Source organism: Muscardinus avellanarius, assembly GCF_963383645.1.
Source record: "Muscardinus avellanarius genome assembly, chromosome: 12".
Classification (NCBI taxonomy): Eukaryota; Metazoa; Chordata; class Mammalia; order Rodentia; family Gliridae; genus Muscardinus; species Muscardinus avellanarius.
The window spans coordinates 95,993,331-96,010,135 of NC_137798.1; the positions used below are offsets into that span (position 1 = coordinate 95,993,331).

General features: G+C 52.3%; 1 protein-coding gene across 1 annotated transcript in view; it reads left to right on the forward strand.

The window, feature by feature from the left end:
• Positions 1–258: 258 nt before the first annotated feature.
• The window catches only part of RIN3 (Ras and Rab interactor 3), a gene marked incomplete at its 5' end in the record, with an annotated part of 76,429 nt that continues 59,882 nt past the window's right edge, over positions 259–16,805 (forward strand). The window contains 3 exons of the mRNA XM_080707191.1: positions 259–290; positions 2,060–2,267; positions 11,580–11,697. Coding sequence (XP_080563317.1) covers positions 259–290; positions 2,060–2,267; positions 11,580–11,697 — 358 coding nt within the window. The remainder of the gene's footprint in view (positions 291–2,059; positions 2,268–11,579; positions 11,698–16,805) is intronic.

Here is a 16,805-nt window from a genome sequence, read left to right on the forward strand (position 1 = left end):
CAGAAGGTAGGGATGATCCCGGGCTACCCCGGGCCTTGCAGTCAATGCAGGAATTGTCCAGCCCACCTCGAAGTTGAGGAGACTGAAGACCAGAGAGGGGAGGGCCTGGGAGGCCCATGGTGCACACTCCCAGCTGCCATGGAGAGCCCTGCCTGGCCCTGGGGAAGGCCCCGGCCAGCAAGGGTGTTATAGGAGGGTTGTGGCCTCTTTTGATGTTAGAAGACAGTGTCGTGTTTCCAAGTAGGGTTGGGGGACCCGATGGCCCCAGAGTGCTTCTTTGCTGGCCAGTTGTAGGTGGCACCATCTCAGCTCCTCCCCAGAGGAGATGCTTGATTAGAAAGTACTCACATAGCCGGGCGTGGTGGCACGTGCTTGTAATCCCAGTACTTGGGAGGCTGAGACAAGATTGCAGGTTTGAAGCCCCCTCAACAACTTAGGCCCTCTGCAACTTAGTGAGACCCTGTTTCCAAATAAGAAATAAAATCAGGTTGGAGGTTTAGCTCAAAGGTAGAATGCATCTGGGTTCAACAATCCCCAGTGCCACACACAAACACACACAAAGTACTAACATCAGGACCAGCTGGGCCGCTCTGGCCTTGAGCTCCGAAAGAGACCCACCATTCACAGCTTCACAGCCTTGGACACACACAGGGCCGCCCTCCCCACCCCTATGGAGCCTGGGATTCCTGCTGCTCCCAGGAAGCACTCTTCCCTGGGCAGGCCTTGCGGTCCTGGTCCAGGCTGGCTCCGCTTTCCTGGGTTCCTCAAAGGTCTCCTCGGGGCTGCGCTTCCTCAGGGCTCGCACTGGAGACACTTCCGGAAGGAACGCTAACCCTGCTTGCTTTGCCCCTGACCCTCGTCCTGTCTGATCAAAGTTCCCAGCACCTCAGATACAGCCAAAGATCTCCTTCCTGGAGTCAGAACTAGCCTGTGTGTGGGGGGTGGCTATCGGGCACATACTGGGTCTCTTAGACAAGGCGGAGCGGTGTACAGCGGGCAGTGCCCATCCCCAGTGGGCCAGGGGACGCAGTTTCTCAGGTCTCTGATCCTCTTCCTCCATTCGCCTCAATGTGTTATCACATCCTCGCTCTGGGAAGATGGGGAGTGTGGACCGGGAGGAGGCACAGGAACCTTCCAGAAATGCTTTGTATTGGCACTGTCAGACAGAGATATAATGCAAGGCACGTAGTCATTTAAAATTTTCTAGTATCCACATGAAAACAGTTTTAAAAGATATAAAATTAAATATTTTGTTTAACCCAACATACCTACAATTTTATTTCAGCGTAGGATCAACGTAAAACATCGTAAATGAGCCTCTCTTTCCTTCGTCCCAAGTCTTGGAAAGCCTGTGTGTTTTACATTCACACGCACCTCGGTTTTGGACAGCACAGGTGCTTCTCTCGACGTGGGTGGTAGTTACACGGGTGGATGTGTACAAATAGAGCTGCCCATACACCAGAGGTGTGTGCATTTCACTCCATAAGTGTCTCTTCAGTTAAAAATATTTTAAAATCCTCTTCCGGGATCCACCCAGAAGCCACCCGTGCATCTCTGAGCCCACCTGGGTTGAACTGAGCCACTTTGACACTCCGCTTTTGGCACATTTGCCCCCTCCTCGTTCTGCAGCTGGCCGTTTCTGTGCGTGTCCCGCCCACTTCGTTTTGTTTGTTTGTTTGTTTGTTTGTGGTGGTACTGGGGTTCCTGGAAGCCCTTCTACCTCCGGGCTACACTCCCAGACCTATTTTTACATTTTTATTTGGAAACAGGGTCTCCTAAGCCAGCGCGCGCGGCTGACTTCGAACCTGCGCGATCCTCCTGTCTCTGCCTCCCAAGCGCGGGGATGACAAGCGTGCGCCACTATGCCCGGCGCCCCGCCCACTTTGTTATAAATGCCTTAAGATGGAGACTGCGTCGTTCATTTTGTAGTTCCCCCAAGGGCCCCCAACCACATAGATGCTAAATAATCATAATCAAATTTAAGATCCCCATTTGTTGTACACCCTTCCTGGGCGGGCTGCAGAACCGGGCAGCTTGATCATTCAGTTCTGTTTCTCAGTCCTACTCCAGATGTTGCCAGAGAAGATGGAGAAGAGGAGAAAGAAGATGGCACGGGACTTTGTCTGCCAGCCGCCCCAAAGAACTGCCTTCCACCTCGCCGGGGCATCAGTGTGATGGAGAAGTTGGTCAAAACGTGCCCTGTGTGGCTGCAACTGGGGCTGGGCCAGGCCGAGGCGGCCAGGATCCTGCAGCACGAGGCGGTGGGGGTGAGTCGTCTCTGCACCTGCTGGTGGGGGTAGGCACGGCCACGAGGCGCTCGGCCTGCCCCATGTAGAAGCAGCTGCCGAGAGCTGCCTGTCTGCTCGCCTGTCTTGCCTCGACCTGCTTTTCAGCCACTGTGCTTTTCCAGAACTCAGGGTGGGGTCTGAGAGGAGGACTGGTTTCTGTCTTGGGGAGCAAAGAATAGGTGGCTGGCAAGGCTCTCTGGGCATCTGGGTGCCATCAGGAGGACCATGCTGGCTGGCTCCCACCCAAGAGCTCAGCCAGGCGACTGGGGACCAGAGGGTCAAAATAAGAGGCTGTGTGGTGGTCTAAAGCTGTTTGGGAATTGGGCTGTTTGAGTTGGACAAAGGAATTGTTTTCTGAGACTCACTTTGAAAAGGGCACATAAACATTCCCTCCCAGAGGTGCCTTTCCTATTATATGAGAGGAGAGAATGATGATGATGATGATGATAGATAGATAGATAGATAGATGATAGATAGATAGATAGATAGATAGATAGATAATGGATGGCTAGGTGACCAATAGATAATGAAGACATAGATGATAATGAATGCGTAAATGGACAAGTAAATGATTGGTGGATGGGTGGATGGAGAATGAATGGACAGGTAGATGATGGGTAGATCAATGGATGAATAGATGCTGGATGGATACATAGATAGATGATCCTGGAAACACCATTTGCTGTTTAACATCACTCCCATAACTCTGTGCAAATTTCCACCACTGTATGACTTCATTGTTTTGAAAGCTCCAGACACCATGGGTGGCCCCGGTGGGATGATGGCTCTCGGGGCCTCTTGGGTCCACCTGGACACACCAGTGAGAGGCAGGGCTCCAGCGTATCTGCAGCCAGTGCTCAGGAGGCTGCGGATCCAGCCCCTTGTCCCCAGAATCTGTGTGGCCTTGACCACATCCCATCCCTCCCCCACGTCCCACCTCCCCTCCCTGCAGCCTCTCTGATAAGATATTGGAACACAAGTGGCTCATTTTTTAAATTTTTGTGTATCCACCAACACGACAATAAAAAAAAGCCACCTTTATCTATTTTGCACTCAAAGTTGTTTTTTTTTTTTTAATTTAGAATGGTTTTGATTTACAGAAAAGTTTCAAAGATAGTACAGAAAGTTCCAGATACTTCTTACTGGGTGTCTCCTGCCATGAACAGTAGCCGCAATGATTGAGCCCATCTTGATACTTTAGTATAAACTACAACCCATATTTCAGACTTCCTTAGTTTTTATCTACTGTCTTTTTTTCTGTCCCATGCTCCCTTCCAGAGCACCACACACACATAGTCATCGTGTCTCCCTAGACGCCTCTTGGTTGTGAGTTTCTCAGGCTGTGTTTTGATGACCTCGCTACTTTTGAGGGGGCCTGGTGGGGTGCGTGGTGGGATGTCCCTCCATTGAGATTTTTCTGGTGGTTAGACTGGGTTCGGGAGTTTGGGGAGGAGACACGGAGGACATATTGTCATCACATCTCTCAGCGTGACTCACCTGGCGACCTTGGCCTCGACCCCCTGAGATAGCGCTAAGATAGTGTTTGTCCTGGTTCTTCCCTTCAAAGTTTCTCTTTTCTTCTCTTTCTAGATGGTCTTCTTGGGAAGGCTGCCACTGGCTCAGCCCACCCACTAACGAGTGGGGAGTTACGCTCCACTTCCTTGATTAAGAATCTACATGAGTTAGTTAGAATTCTTCTGCACAAGAGATTTGTCTCTCGCCTCCGTCTGTTTATTTATTCATTTATTTAGTTAATACCCGTATGGAGTCATGAATTCTTATTTCATAGTTTGGGTTACAGTACAGTTTCATTTGTTGCTCAGGTTATCCCAACTGTGCCTTTGGGGGTCTTCCCATTGGCTCCTGTGTCTCTTTGACTTACTCCCCATTATTGTGTGTGTGTGTGTGTGTGTGTGTGTGTGTGTGTATGTGTGTATTTATACAGATGGCCTTCAGAGGCTTCTAAGAACTACAGCGTCGCAGCCGCATGCTTCAAAATGCTTACTTCTCTGGTTTGCAGTGGGCCTTGGCCATCAGCATGTTTATTTTTATTTTATTTTGGTGCTGAGAATGGAAACCAGGGGCATCCTGCCTCCTAGCTACACCCCCTATCCCTATTTTTTATTCTTTTCTTTTTTTTTTTTTTTCTTTTTGGTGGTACTGAGGTTCCTGGAAGCCCTTCTACCTCTGGGCTACACTCCCAGACCTATCTTTTTATATTTTTATTTGGAAACAGGGTCTCTTAAGCCAGCAAGGCTGGCTTCGAACCTGCGCAATCCTCCTGTCTCTGCCTCCCAAGCGCAGGGATTACAAGTGTGCGCCACCACGCCTGGCTTATTCTTCATTTTAAAACAGGGTCTCACTGAGTTTTAGAGGGCCTCACTAAGTAGCTGAGGCTGTCCTCGAACCGTGATCCTTCTGTCTCAGCCTCCCAAATGCTGGGATTACAAGCGTGCGCCACCACGCCTGGCTCATCAGCATGTTTTAAAAGCTCCCTCGGTGATTCTGTTCCGCAGCCACCTGGAGAAATGCTGCTGTGTGCTGTGCTATGATCCTTTATAAGTAATGAGAAAAGTGAGACTCAGTTTCCCCAGATGTAAGATAAAGGTACTGGCCAGTATATCCTTTTTCCACTTTCTGCCCCTGGGAGTCTGCACTCACTCCCCAGCAGTGTTAGGGTCAGGACTGGGGATGCAAGGACCTTGGCCATGGGTTTGCCCACCATGCCCCCTGTACCTGGGGGGCTCTGTCCTCTGGGCCACCGCCCTCATGGGCACAGCCGCCCCTGCGGTCATGGTCTCTCAGCAGAACCAGCCACTTCTCTTCCTTCCCTAATGGGCATGATTGGAAATTTTCCCCGTGCAACTGGAAAATAATCCTAAAATAACAAAAGTGGAAAAGCAGAAAAATCTGATTATGTGGGCCAAAAAAAAAAAAAAACCCAGATAGCAAAAACAGAACCATTTCTAGTGTACTTGGCTTTGATTCTTGTGTAGTGGAGAAGAGGGAGCGCAGTGGCTGCTGGGCGCTCTCCTTAAGCACTTTCTTTCCCGGTTGCTGCTGAAATCAATGGCCTTTCCAGAACCCATGCTGGCTGAGGTGGCCAGGAGGGGACCCAGGGCCTGTGGTACCAACCTCCTGACTTGCATTCATTGACTGCAAAATGAACTGTTCTTGCAAACTAACTCTCTTTCGTGGAGGCTGGGAAAGACCCCAGGGTCACTGATGCTAGCCGAGTATTTTCTAGACAAAAGGAGTCGTGGGGTCCTGTCCTTTAGCAGAAAGCAACCTGCCAAAGGCCACAGAGGTGACCTGTGTCAGACCCAGAAAGGACACCAGTGTCCAGGGTTCTGCCACTGGCATTTGGAGAGAGTTTGGATGGGAGAATCCTTGCTCCTCAAAGGGAATTGGCCCCCCAGAGTGGGCACGGCACCCAACAGTTTGTACAGTTGCAGGAAGGGCTTTCTGAGAGTTCCTAATCCAGTGTGTCGGGAAGATGACAAAGGAGGAGAAGGAAAAAGAGGGAACAGAGCATCTGACTCAGACATCAGCCCAGCAAGATGCGGCCGTGTGTCCCTGGAGAGGGGAGAGGTCGGGTGAGGACGCCAGGGCCCAGCGAGGCTGGCTGGCAGCTGGGTTAATCTGCAAAGGCTTTGGGAGAAGCGTGATGGAGGTCCCACTGTGGCAGGAATGGGAACCACTCCATGTGCAGTGATGGAGGTCAGGTCCTGGGGGTGACAGAGAAGGCCCCAGGCCCACACCTGTCAATGCACATACCCACCTGGCTCCTCCTCCTCCCTCCAGGGCCGAGGCCTGAAGCCTGGAGCTGCAAGCTGGCCGCTCCCTGCCTGATTCCCACCCCACTGGCTTTCTGACTCATGATCACATAGGGCAGGTGTGCTGGGGGCTTTGTGCTTGGGGCTGGGGGGCAGGTGCAAGGGCCACACATCACACCCAGGGCTCATTCTGCAGCCGAGCTCCGTCTGCTGAATAGATACCTGTGCGGCTGTTCAACAGCCTCTGAGGCACCGAGTCGGGGCAAACGCTTCCACTCTCAAACAACAACGTGTTGGTACCACTGATGGTGTTTTCAGCCATATGGGTACTGATGTTCACCCAGTGAGAAGCCTGGGGGTTGGGTGCGGGGTTGAACCAGCCCTGTGATGTCTTCAGGTCCCAGGTCCTTTCTCCCTTTCTGTTCCCCCATCTTCTGGGCACTGGATTTTGTTCCTCAGGTTTGTTACCTGGTGGTTGCAAAATGGTAGCTGCCGCTCCAGCCAACTCTCTCATTCAGAGACAGGAGGTCACAGGTAAAGGGCTGTCTGTTAGGCTCTTCTTCTTAGGGGACACATGTTTTTCCGAATGTCTTACTGGCCACCCCTAGCTGAGGACAGCTGGGAGACGGGGCGAATGTCAAAGGGGAGCAGTACAACCATGATTAGCTTTGACCAAACATGATGCACCTCTGAGCCGGAGCTTGTAGTCTCCGAGTCAGGACCAGGTCCTGCAGCAGGGAAGGAGAGGGGACTGGGTCTTGGTGAGCTAACTCAGAGACTGTCGCAGGCCAGAGCTATCATGACCCCATTCTGCAGAGGAATAAGCAGCCGGGAGAGATCACACAGATGAGAGTGGCCAACCGAGGACTGGACTTGAGACCAGCTCTAGGGACAGCAGGCCGAGTCTTACATGAAAGGGACCCTAGGACCGATGCCCTCGGGTGCCCAACTTCTTCCCTGTCTCTCTTCCAATAAACCCACACTGTTTTCTCTTCTGGGCATGGGGGTATAACATTCCAAGCCCTAGGGAGAGAGGAGTTGTGAGGTACCCATGCCTCCAGCCTGGAGCCTGGTATAGAGTACACTCTCACTAAACAAGGAGGGTTGGCCTGGGTGGTGGTTGTGTATTGCAGAGGTCACAACCCTGGCCTGAGCAAGCTGGTCCTCTCGTCTGTTCCTGACACTAATGGGGGTGTGGCCTGAGGAAATCTTCTTCTACTGGTGGGTCTTGGTTGCTCTGGCCACAGAGGGAGGGTCTGGGCAACATCAGGGCCTTCAGAGTTCCCCAAGAGCCCTGTGCCTTCCTCAGCAGCACCTCATGGAAGGAGAAGAGGGGAGGGCTACCAGAACCTGAGGCCCTGTGGCCATATTCCCACGGCCATATCATAGCAAACCACGCCAATAGTCTGTAGCTGGAAACAGTCACCATTTAACTTGTCCTGCATTCTGGGGTCTCAGCCTGGGCTGCCTGTATCAACTGAGACCCTCACAGCAACTTAACAAGACCCTGATTCAAAAATACAATAGGAGCCGGGCGTGGAGGCACATGCTTGTAATCCCAGCATTCAGAAGGCTGAGGCAGGAGGATCACAGTTCACGGACAGCCTCAGCTACTTAGCGAGGCCTTTCGCAACTCAGTGAAACCTTGTTTCAAAAAAAAAATTTTTTTAAGACTAAAAAATAGGGCTAAGGGTATCAGAGGTACCCCTGGGTTTCATCCCCAATACTGCAAAAAAAAAAAATTTCTTTACTGAGCAGGTGTGGTGGCTCACACTTATAATCCCAGTACTTGGGAGGCTGAGACAGGAGGATCGCACAGGTTCGAAGCCAGCCTCAGCAGCTTAGTGAGACCCTGTTTCCAAATAAAATATTAAACAGATCTGGGAGTGTAGCCCAGAAGTAGAAAAGCTTTGGGTTCCATCCCCAGTAACACACACACACACACACACACACACACACACACACCAAAAAGAAGGAGAAGGAGGGGGAGGAGGAGAGGAGGAGGAGGAGGAGAGGAGGAGGAGGAGGAGGAAGAAGGAGGAGGAGGAGGAAGGAGGAGGAGGAGGAAGAAGAAGGAGGAGGAGGAGGAGGAAGAAGGAGGAGGAGGAGGAGGAGGAAGAAGGAGGAGGAGGAGGAGGAAGGAGGAGGAGGAGGAGGAAGGAGGAGGAGGAGGAGGAAGAAGGAGGAGGAGGAGGAGGAAGAAGGAGGAGGAGGAGGAAGGAGGAGGAGGAGGAAGGAGGAGGAGGAGGAGGGAGGAGGAGGAGGAGGAGGGAGGAGGAGGAGGAGGAGGAAGAGGAGGAGGAGGAGGAGGAGGAAGAGAAGGAGAAGAAAATAGGGCTGGGAGTGTAGCTTAGAAGTAGGATGCCTCTGGATTCAACCCACTGTACCACACACACACACACACACACACACACACACACACACACAATAATAATAATATAACTATTATTAAGTGTGGAATCTGTGGGGCATCTTAGACACACGACCAACACCTCTTACAGTAACTTCTGCGTAATGGATGCTCCTATGCTCATGTTCAGATGAGTAAACTCGGACCTTGTTCTCAAATTCTGTAAAGGGTACTGGCCGGAGGACAGAGCTGGAATTTATGCTGTGCCTTATCTCTAAACAGCTGGCCTTGGCACTAAAGGAGACGTGAAGGGGCCGCCTTTGCCTTGACTCTGCCAGGCTTAAGCACAAGGAATTGATCACAAGCTAGAATGTTCTTCAGGAGTCCCCGCTGCCCAGAGGTGCCACGGGTTCCTCCTAGAAGGGCCTCCATGAGTAGCTCAGGGGCTAAACCTCCCCAGCCGGGAACAGAGCAGACCTTCTTATTCCAGCAGGCCAATATGGCTGCTGACAGGGCTCTGCTCCCTTGGACCCTGGGCAGGAAGTGTGGGAGGAGCCTCTGGCCAGGCCACAGTCAGGCTCCCCACCCCAGCCCCCTAGGCCAGCACCTTATCGTGGTTTTCACTTAGGAGCAGGTGACTCAGCCCAGGCAGAAGAGCTCCGTGGCCAGCTGCACGGGTGGGTGGCGGGTGTGCAGAGCCCGTCCTTGTGGACTCTCTACTCCGCTGACACCACATCCCTCACGCACAGATAACAGGCATTAGGCGACGAGAGATGCTGCCTGGCGTGGTGGTGGGTCCCAGCCCGAGTCCTGCTTCTGCACCTGCCCCCGAGGGCATATGGGAACAAGTGGGACCAGATGTTGGCACAGAGCACAAGCATCGGCTGCTGTTTTACATGGGAGCCTCTTCCCATCCTCTGAAGCATTCTTTTTTATGTTGCCTCTTCTTGTCCCAGATCTGTACCTTTTGTCGTCCCAACTCCTGCCTCCAGGAAATCTGATTCTTTTTCCCAATAAACGCATGCAGCATGCAGGGGATAAATCCCCAGTTGGGGCTGAGACTGGGAGACGGAAGGAGCCGCTGGGCCGTGGGGTGGGGGCGGGCGGTGGAGAATTCGCTCTCAGAGTGCAGTCTGACAGGGGCTTCATTCTTCTGTGACTTCCCCGGCCTCTTCCAACACAGAGAGGCAGGGTGCGGGCTTCATGTTTTGTTTCTTCTGGGTGGTGGTAGGTGCTGTTATCCCCGCTTACAGAGCAGAACACTGAGGCTCAGCAAAGCCACACAATCACCCAGGGTCACAGGGCCGTGTGGGAGCTAAACAGAAACGCAGATGGAGCCCCGCACCATGGGAAGAGCTGTCTGAGGCCTCCTGTCTTCTTTCTCTCCCTCTGAGCAACACAAGAGTCCGTGTCTGAGCAAAGTGGTTAAGTCTAAAATACTTATGTCCTGGGTGCCAAAGAGCCCACTGGCTCGCAGGGCGTGTGGAGGGAGGTATCAGTTGAGGCTGGCAGTTGGGATTCGTCACATGGGTCACTCAGAGGAGACCAGTGAGGGGGACCACATAGCAAAGAGAGGAAGTAGCCATCATAGCAAAGAGAGGAAGTAGCCATCAGTACAGTAGAAATTCAGTGCGCGCCAGGTATGGTGGTCCACGCCCGTGATCCTTCAGCTCAGGAAGCTGAAGCGGGAAGGCCACAAGTTGAAAGCCAGCCTCAGCAACTTAGCGAGACTGTGCCTCGAGGTAAAATGGAAAGGGCCCGGGGATGCAGCTAAGTGATAGAGCGCCCTGGGTTCATCCCCAGCACTGCAAAGGAGGAAAGAAAAGGTGTTCTCCACGCTGCTCTGTGACCCTGCCCTGTGTGGGCCTCACGGAGACTCCAACAAAAAGCCCACCTGGTGATAAGCAACCATCTTCTCTCTTATCCTCTTCTCTTTTATTTTGGGGGAAATGTTAGTGGCATTCACCCCCAAGAGTTAGGACATACAATTTGAAAAGCAAATTTGCTTTGCGTCACCTCTGACCCCTCAGCTCTGCCACGTGCCTGAGCTTAAACGATGACTGAGCGTGTGTCCCCTGATAAGCGCCACATGTACAAAGGACGCGTCGTCCCAGTGAAGACAGAAACTGCTGGTTTGGTTCCAGTTAGGAAGGGTGCCAGTCCCAGGCCCTGCCTGGGCTCAGGGTCAAGGGGCAAAGTATGCTTCCAGGGCCAAGGGTCAAGGGGCAACATGTGCTTCCTGGGCCTTTTCAGGTTCCTCGGGGCCTCTCTCTCTCCATCCTACCTCAGAGGGAGGCCACGAAGCAACGTCACACTCACACACATATGTATACTCACAGACACACACACGCCCACTCTCGTTCTCTTACACACATATACATATTATTACACACTCTCACAGCAGAGAGTGCCTCTGTTTCTTCACCTGGGAAGTGGGGCTAATGAGAAAACTTGCGCCCTGGGGTAACTGAGAAGATGGAACCAGTTCGTATATGCAAAGCAGCATAACAATTCCTGCCCCAGAGAGAACTCCATAGAAGTACTTTTATTTTATTTATTTATTGCAGTACCAGGGATGGAACCCAGGGGCATTTTACCTCTGAGCTACACTCCCAGCCCTATATTTTATGGTTTTTTTATTTTTGAAACAGGGTCTCACTGAGTTGCGAAGGGCCTCACTAAGTAGCTGAGGCTGTCTGCGAACTGTGATCCTCTGGTCTCTGGCTCCCAAACGCTGGGATTATAAGCGTGCACACCATGCCCAACAGAAGTACTTTTATTTTTTCAGGGAAAAACAAAAATTTGAATTGATACCTGTAACTATTTCTAACAGCCCCCTCCCTAGAGCCATGTGTGAGGGTGTGAGGTGAAATTCAACCTGACCCCCGATCATCAGGGCTTCCCTAGATCTGGGCACCTGCGGAGCCAGCATCCCAGGGAGCGGGGACACAGGAATCTAACCCCAGTGCATGGACTTGGTCCACGACTCATGGAGACTCAGTTTAGACGTGGCTCCGGGCAGAAGCCTCAGGTCTCCTGAAGGATGCTTGAGCCCTCACCTGCTCCTGGCTCCAGGGGTCTTCCAGGAGACTCACGTCACACCTGTCCTGTTAGCCTCCGTCTGAACCCTCAATTCACAGAGCTGCCTCTTTTCTCTGGTTTCAGATCTTTCTCGTCCGCCGAGACAGCAGCCTGAAGCGCCTGGTACTCTGTGTCCACTTCCCCTCCCAGAACGACAGCTCCCCCGACGTGCTGGAGTACACCATCAAAGAAGAAAAGTCACGTAAGTGCTGTCTTCCTGGTTCTGGCTCCAGCTTAGTGCAGCAGCAGCAGCAGATGTGGCACCTGCGAGCCGCAGCCCCTCCAGCTGTGCCTACCGTATTTTAAATGAGAAGGGACACCATTCAGCCTGCTCGTGGCACCTGGCCAGGCTTGCTCTGAACTCAGCTTATCACTTGAAGATCGACATGAATTTCCACTTACCCTCTTCTCTGCTCTCTGGCTTTCCCTCCTGTGGCCACGGTGAAGTTTCCGCTAGGGTAGCTCGAGGATGCTGGAGAAAGGGAAGAAAAGGACAGGAAATAAATAAATATGTGGGCCCTCGGGTCCAAGCATCAGCTCAGCTTTTGCTTATACCATGAGTGGGGACAAGTGTCTGGGCCTCTCTGAGCCTCAGTCTGCTCTTCTGTCAAATGGACATAATAGTCACTGTCCTACTGTATCAAAGAGCTTTGTGAGGGCCAAATGTGCACGCACTTTGAAAGGCAGAAGTCCTGTGTGTGTGCAGGGCTGCCAGAAGCATGCCTGTGCCTCGCTGGGAAATGTTCCGGTATCCTGGTCTGGGGGCGTTTGTTTTGTTTTGTTTTTTGTGGTACTGGGGTTCCTGGAAGCCCTTCTACCTCCGGGCTACACTCCCAGACACCTATTTTGTATTTTTATTTGGAAACAGGGTCTCTTAAGCCAGCACACGCGCCTGGCTTCGAACCTGCGAGATCCTCCTGTCTCTGCCTCCCAAGCGTGGGGATTACAAGCGTGCGCCACCATGCCCGGCTGGGGGCATTTGTAATGATGGGTACATGTTCAGGTCTGGGCCCCCTTCTAGACCACTGGGCTTACCAGCTGGACTGGTCTCCCCAGCTCATGGGCTATGTGTGCATATGACAGGATTAAAATCTAATAGGCTTTTGCCTATTAGAAGAATCCATGGGATATTCCAAGCACGGGTGTATACCGTCTTAGAAATGGATCCAGGGCGGCATACGGTGCGTTTTACCCTTGGTCAGCAGTACGGTGACTCCAGAGAGGGATCATTAAATATTCTCGGGTACTTATTGCTTAAGAACTATGAGCACTACCCCCGGATGTGCAGAGAGGAGCAGGCCGAGCTCCTGCCTCCGGCCTCCGGTTGTTTGGAGGCTGGGAGGCAGACAGCACTTGCTGTGCAGAGGTCCCCTGAGAGGGGCTCGGAGGGCGCAGGTGACTGTGGGCAGGACTCAGAGAGGGTGTCCATGAGGAGGGAGCTTTCAGGCTGGGTCCTAAAGTTGCAGCTATAGTTCCCTTAAGGCTAATTTCCTAGAAAATGAAAGCAGATGCTGCTTCCTGCTGGAGAGGGTGTTTGCACAGAGCCCCAGGCCGCACACCCCGTCTGTTCACGTATTTGATACATAGCTATGGAGGGTTTGAACTGTACCAGGCCCTGCTACACAGTTGTGGGCAGCACCATGACAAAAAAGCCTCCTGTCTCAGCACATCCTTCCGGTGGCGGGAGAGGACAGTAAGAAGCAGCAGTGTGGGTGACTGTGAGACAGAGTCATGCTGGGGGACGCAGAAGCCTGCAAGATTAGCTCGCTGCTGCGGTAACAGGTGTAATGGTGTAAACCCCCAAGAAGCTAGTTTCCACTCACAAGCAAGAGTTCTTGTCTTCAAGGGCCCCAGCTGACAGGCTCTGCCACCTTCAGCATGTGGCCTCCAGTCTCTTGAGGTTAGGCCCAGGGTCCCATAGGCTGGAGGGGAACGAGAAGGGAGGGGGCTTTATGGATGAGTCTTAACCACCAAGGCCTGGAAGTAGGTGTGTCTTCTGTGGCCACATTCCATTGGCTGGAACTCAGTCACATGACCATGCCTCATTGTAAGGGAGATTGGGAAATGTAGTTCAGCCACGTGCCCAGGAAAAAGCAGAGAGCCTGGATTTTAATGGCCTGCTAGGATTCTGCGCCCTGGATAGAGGAACAGGAAGTTTGTGTCTGGGGACAGGTAATTAATTAATACTGACAACCCAAGTGACCTCCCCATCTTATGAATCCCAGAGAGTAAAAAGTGTGGGAGTAGGCCTTTCTAGACCAAGTATATAGTGTCGGATGGCTACAGAAGGGGTGGAATCATTCGGGATGTCTACTGCTCACCACAAACCTAGGTCCTTTCTTAGGTGGCCAGGGGAAAGTGTTTCTGCAGGCATGTCTGGGGCACACAGCCCTTGGGTGTGTTTATGGCCTCCCGAGAGATGACCAGCAAACCTATCTTCTTCTAGACTGGCGAGGCCAGCAGGTCCAGAACTGCCTTCTACCCAGAGTCCCAGCTACTCGTTACCCACAGTCCTTTAGGGCCTCAAAGCCACTGTGCCTTGTGTTTTAGCACCAGTGCTGGGATGGTGGCTGAGGGGGGAATGGGATGCTCAAGGGCAGGGCGCGGAAGCCCCTTAGGCGAAGCCAAGGGAGATGGAAGCTGGAGCTCTGCTCTCCCTGGTCCCTGCGCCTCCCCACCTGCTCGCCCCAGGCCCCAGACTCATCGTATCTCGGTTTCTCCAGCCCCAGTGCAGTGCAGTCCCTGGACACCTTTGCGTCTGATTTCAACATCTAGTTTCCAACTAGGAGCCTCTCAAAGGGAAGCCAGAGCTGGACGTGGTTACAGGGGAAATGGCTGATTTTGTACAGAACCATCACAACAGGGGAAAAGAGAACTCAGTCTAGAACTGGCCCAGTTCTACACAGAGAGTGGGCAAGTGGGAATTGTAGCCAAGGAACAGGGTGGGGGCCCAGGAATTAAAAAAGAACTCAGAAGCCAGGCGTGGTGGCACACGCTTGTAATCCCTGCACTTGGGAGGCAGAGACAGGAGGATCACGCAGGTTCGAAGCCAGCCATGCTGGCTTAAGAGACCCTGTTTTTAAATATTAAAAAAAGTATAAAATAGGTCTGGGAGTGTAGCCCGGAGGTAGAGGAGCTTCCAGGAACCCCAGTACCACCAAAAAAAAAAAAAGAACTCAGAAGACACTAGAGGGTAGAGGGTGGTTCTGGCTACACTGATGTACCAGGAGTCTTGCTGAAGGCAGGCCAGGGTGATCATGTCACCTGGGAATGGGTGGAGGATGAAGAACCCCATAAGATATTGTTGAGGATAGGAACAGGGGTTCTTGCTAAGACTGGATTTTACAAGGAAATGCACAGAAAGGTCTAGGAGCCTGATTAAAATTGGGTGAAGTTTTGCCAAGCCCAAGTGACAAACCAGGGCACTCAAAGATGGAAAGAGCTTACCTCCTGGAAGTCTCCTCTACCTCTTCCTACTAGGACCATGCGGTAGAATCTCACTTTCCATTTAAACACTTTTTACAATGCACTGTTCAGCCAGGCGTGGGCACACCTGTAATCCCAGTACTTGGAGGCCAAGACAGAAGGATCGTGTATTCAAGGACAGCCTGTAAGAATGGAGTGAGACCGTCAGCAACCTAGCGAGACCCTGTTTCAAGAAAAAAAAAAGTTACAGAGAGCTGGGGATGTACCTTGGAGATAGAATGCCCCTGGATTCAGTCCTCAGCACCACATACATACACACATACATACATACATACATACATACGCTGTGCAACTTTGCTGAAAAGACAAAAACTGAAAGTCCTAGGTGCATCCAAGCCTCCCATCCTCATCCTTGGGTGCTCCCCGAGGACAGCGTCGCTGGAAGCTCGTATGCATTTTCTTTGGCTCTTCCCTTACACGATTCCACAGTCCCCAAGCCTCACCCTGTTTAGGTCGGCCACTGGTCAAACCCAGGCAACGTAATGGAGCAGTATGTGGCTGGTCCTTGGCCCTGTTTCCACCTCTCTGTCATCTCTCTTCCTGCTCCAAGCGGTCCCTCAGCACTAGGTGGAACATGGACCGTGGGGGCCTCACAGCCTGTGGAAGCCAGCCCTGCCTCTTCCCTGTGCGGCCCTTGGCAGGGCACTGCATCTCTCTCCAGCTTTGGCAGCTTCGTCTGTGAAGTGGGTACACTGATGGTGCCTCCGCCTGGTCCTGGGAGGAGTCAGTGTGTCCAGGCTGCCCAGGACTCGGGCACTGTGGCTGTGGTGGATGCAGTGGGGGGTCTGAGGAGGAAGTGGGCAAGGGGAAGGCCCAGTCCCGGAACTGGGGCTCATGTTAGGGTTCCCCATTCTGAGAAGAGGCAAGGGAAGGAGGCTGGGGATGCCCCGAGAGTGTGTGGTCAGCTTCATCTGCGATCTTGCTATTTGCTTTGGAGGAGAAACCCCAGTTCTGGCCACTCTGCCCTCTTGCTTCTCGTGAAGAGTGTCTCAGAAACTCGAGCCAGTCATCTCGGGCAGATGCTGCTGCGATAACAAACAGCCCTCCACCCCAGTGGCTCATACATAGAGTAACACGGATATACGGGTGTGTGTGTCCGTGCATGACATATACATACAAAGTGACGTGAGGCTGTCTCTTACTCATGTGATGTGGAAGCCGAGACTCACTGTAATATCTTAATGCAACTAGGCAGACCACAGAAAAGCACCCATGTGGGCAGAGGGAGGAGGGGGAAGCAGAGTTCCATCGCGACCTGGACAGGCTGAGACAACAGGTACCACTTCCATCACATGGGAAGTGCCTAGACACCTGTGCCCAGAGAGGTCACATGACCAGGCCAGCCCTGACCCAGGGGATGAGAAGTGTAATCCTCCCGTACACGTGACAGGCAGGGGCAGGTCGCAATTCTAGAGCAAGCAATGTTGGGTCCTGGGGCCGAGAGCCAGCAAAAGAGGTGCTAGAACAGGGCTGTACAGAAGAAGGAGAAGGACCGGGATGGACGGAGGCTAGGCCAGCTTCTGGGTGGCAGCCCTGGCTCCTGATGGCTGAAATGAGCCATTTGGCCAGGAGGATACTACAGGCTGAGCATTCCTCGTGCCAAATGCTTGAGACCAGAAGGGAGGGATTTCAGATTTTGTTAGTTTTTTTTTTTTTTTTTGCAGAGTTTGGAATATTTGCATATATAGAATGAGATATCTTGGAGAATGGGACCCAACTCTAAATACAAAAGTTGTTCATGTTCCATATATACCTTATTCACATAGCCAGAAGATAATTTTATACAACTGACCTGAAGGCGGTTTCATACAGTATTTTCAGCGC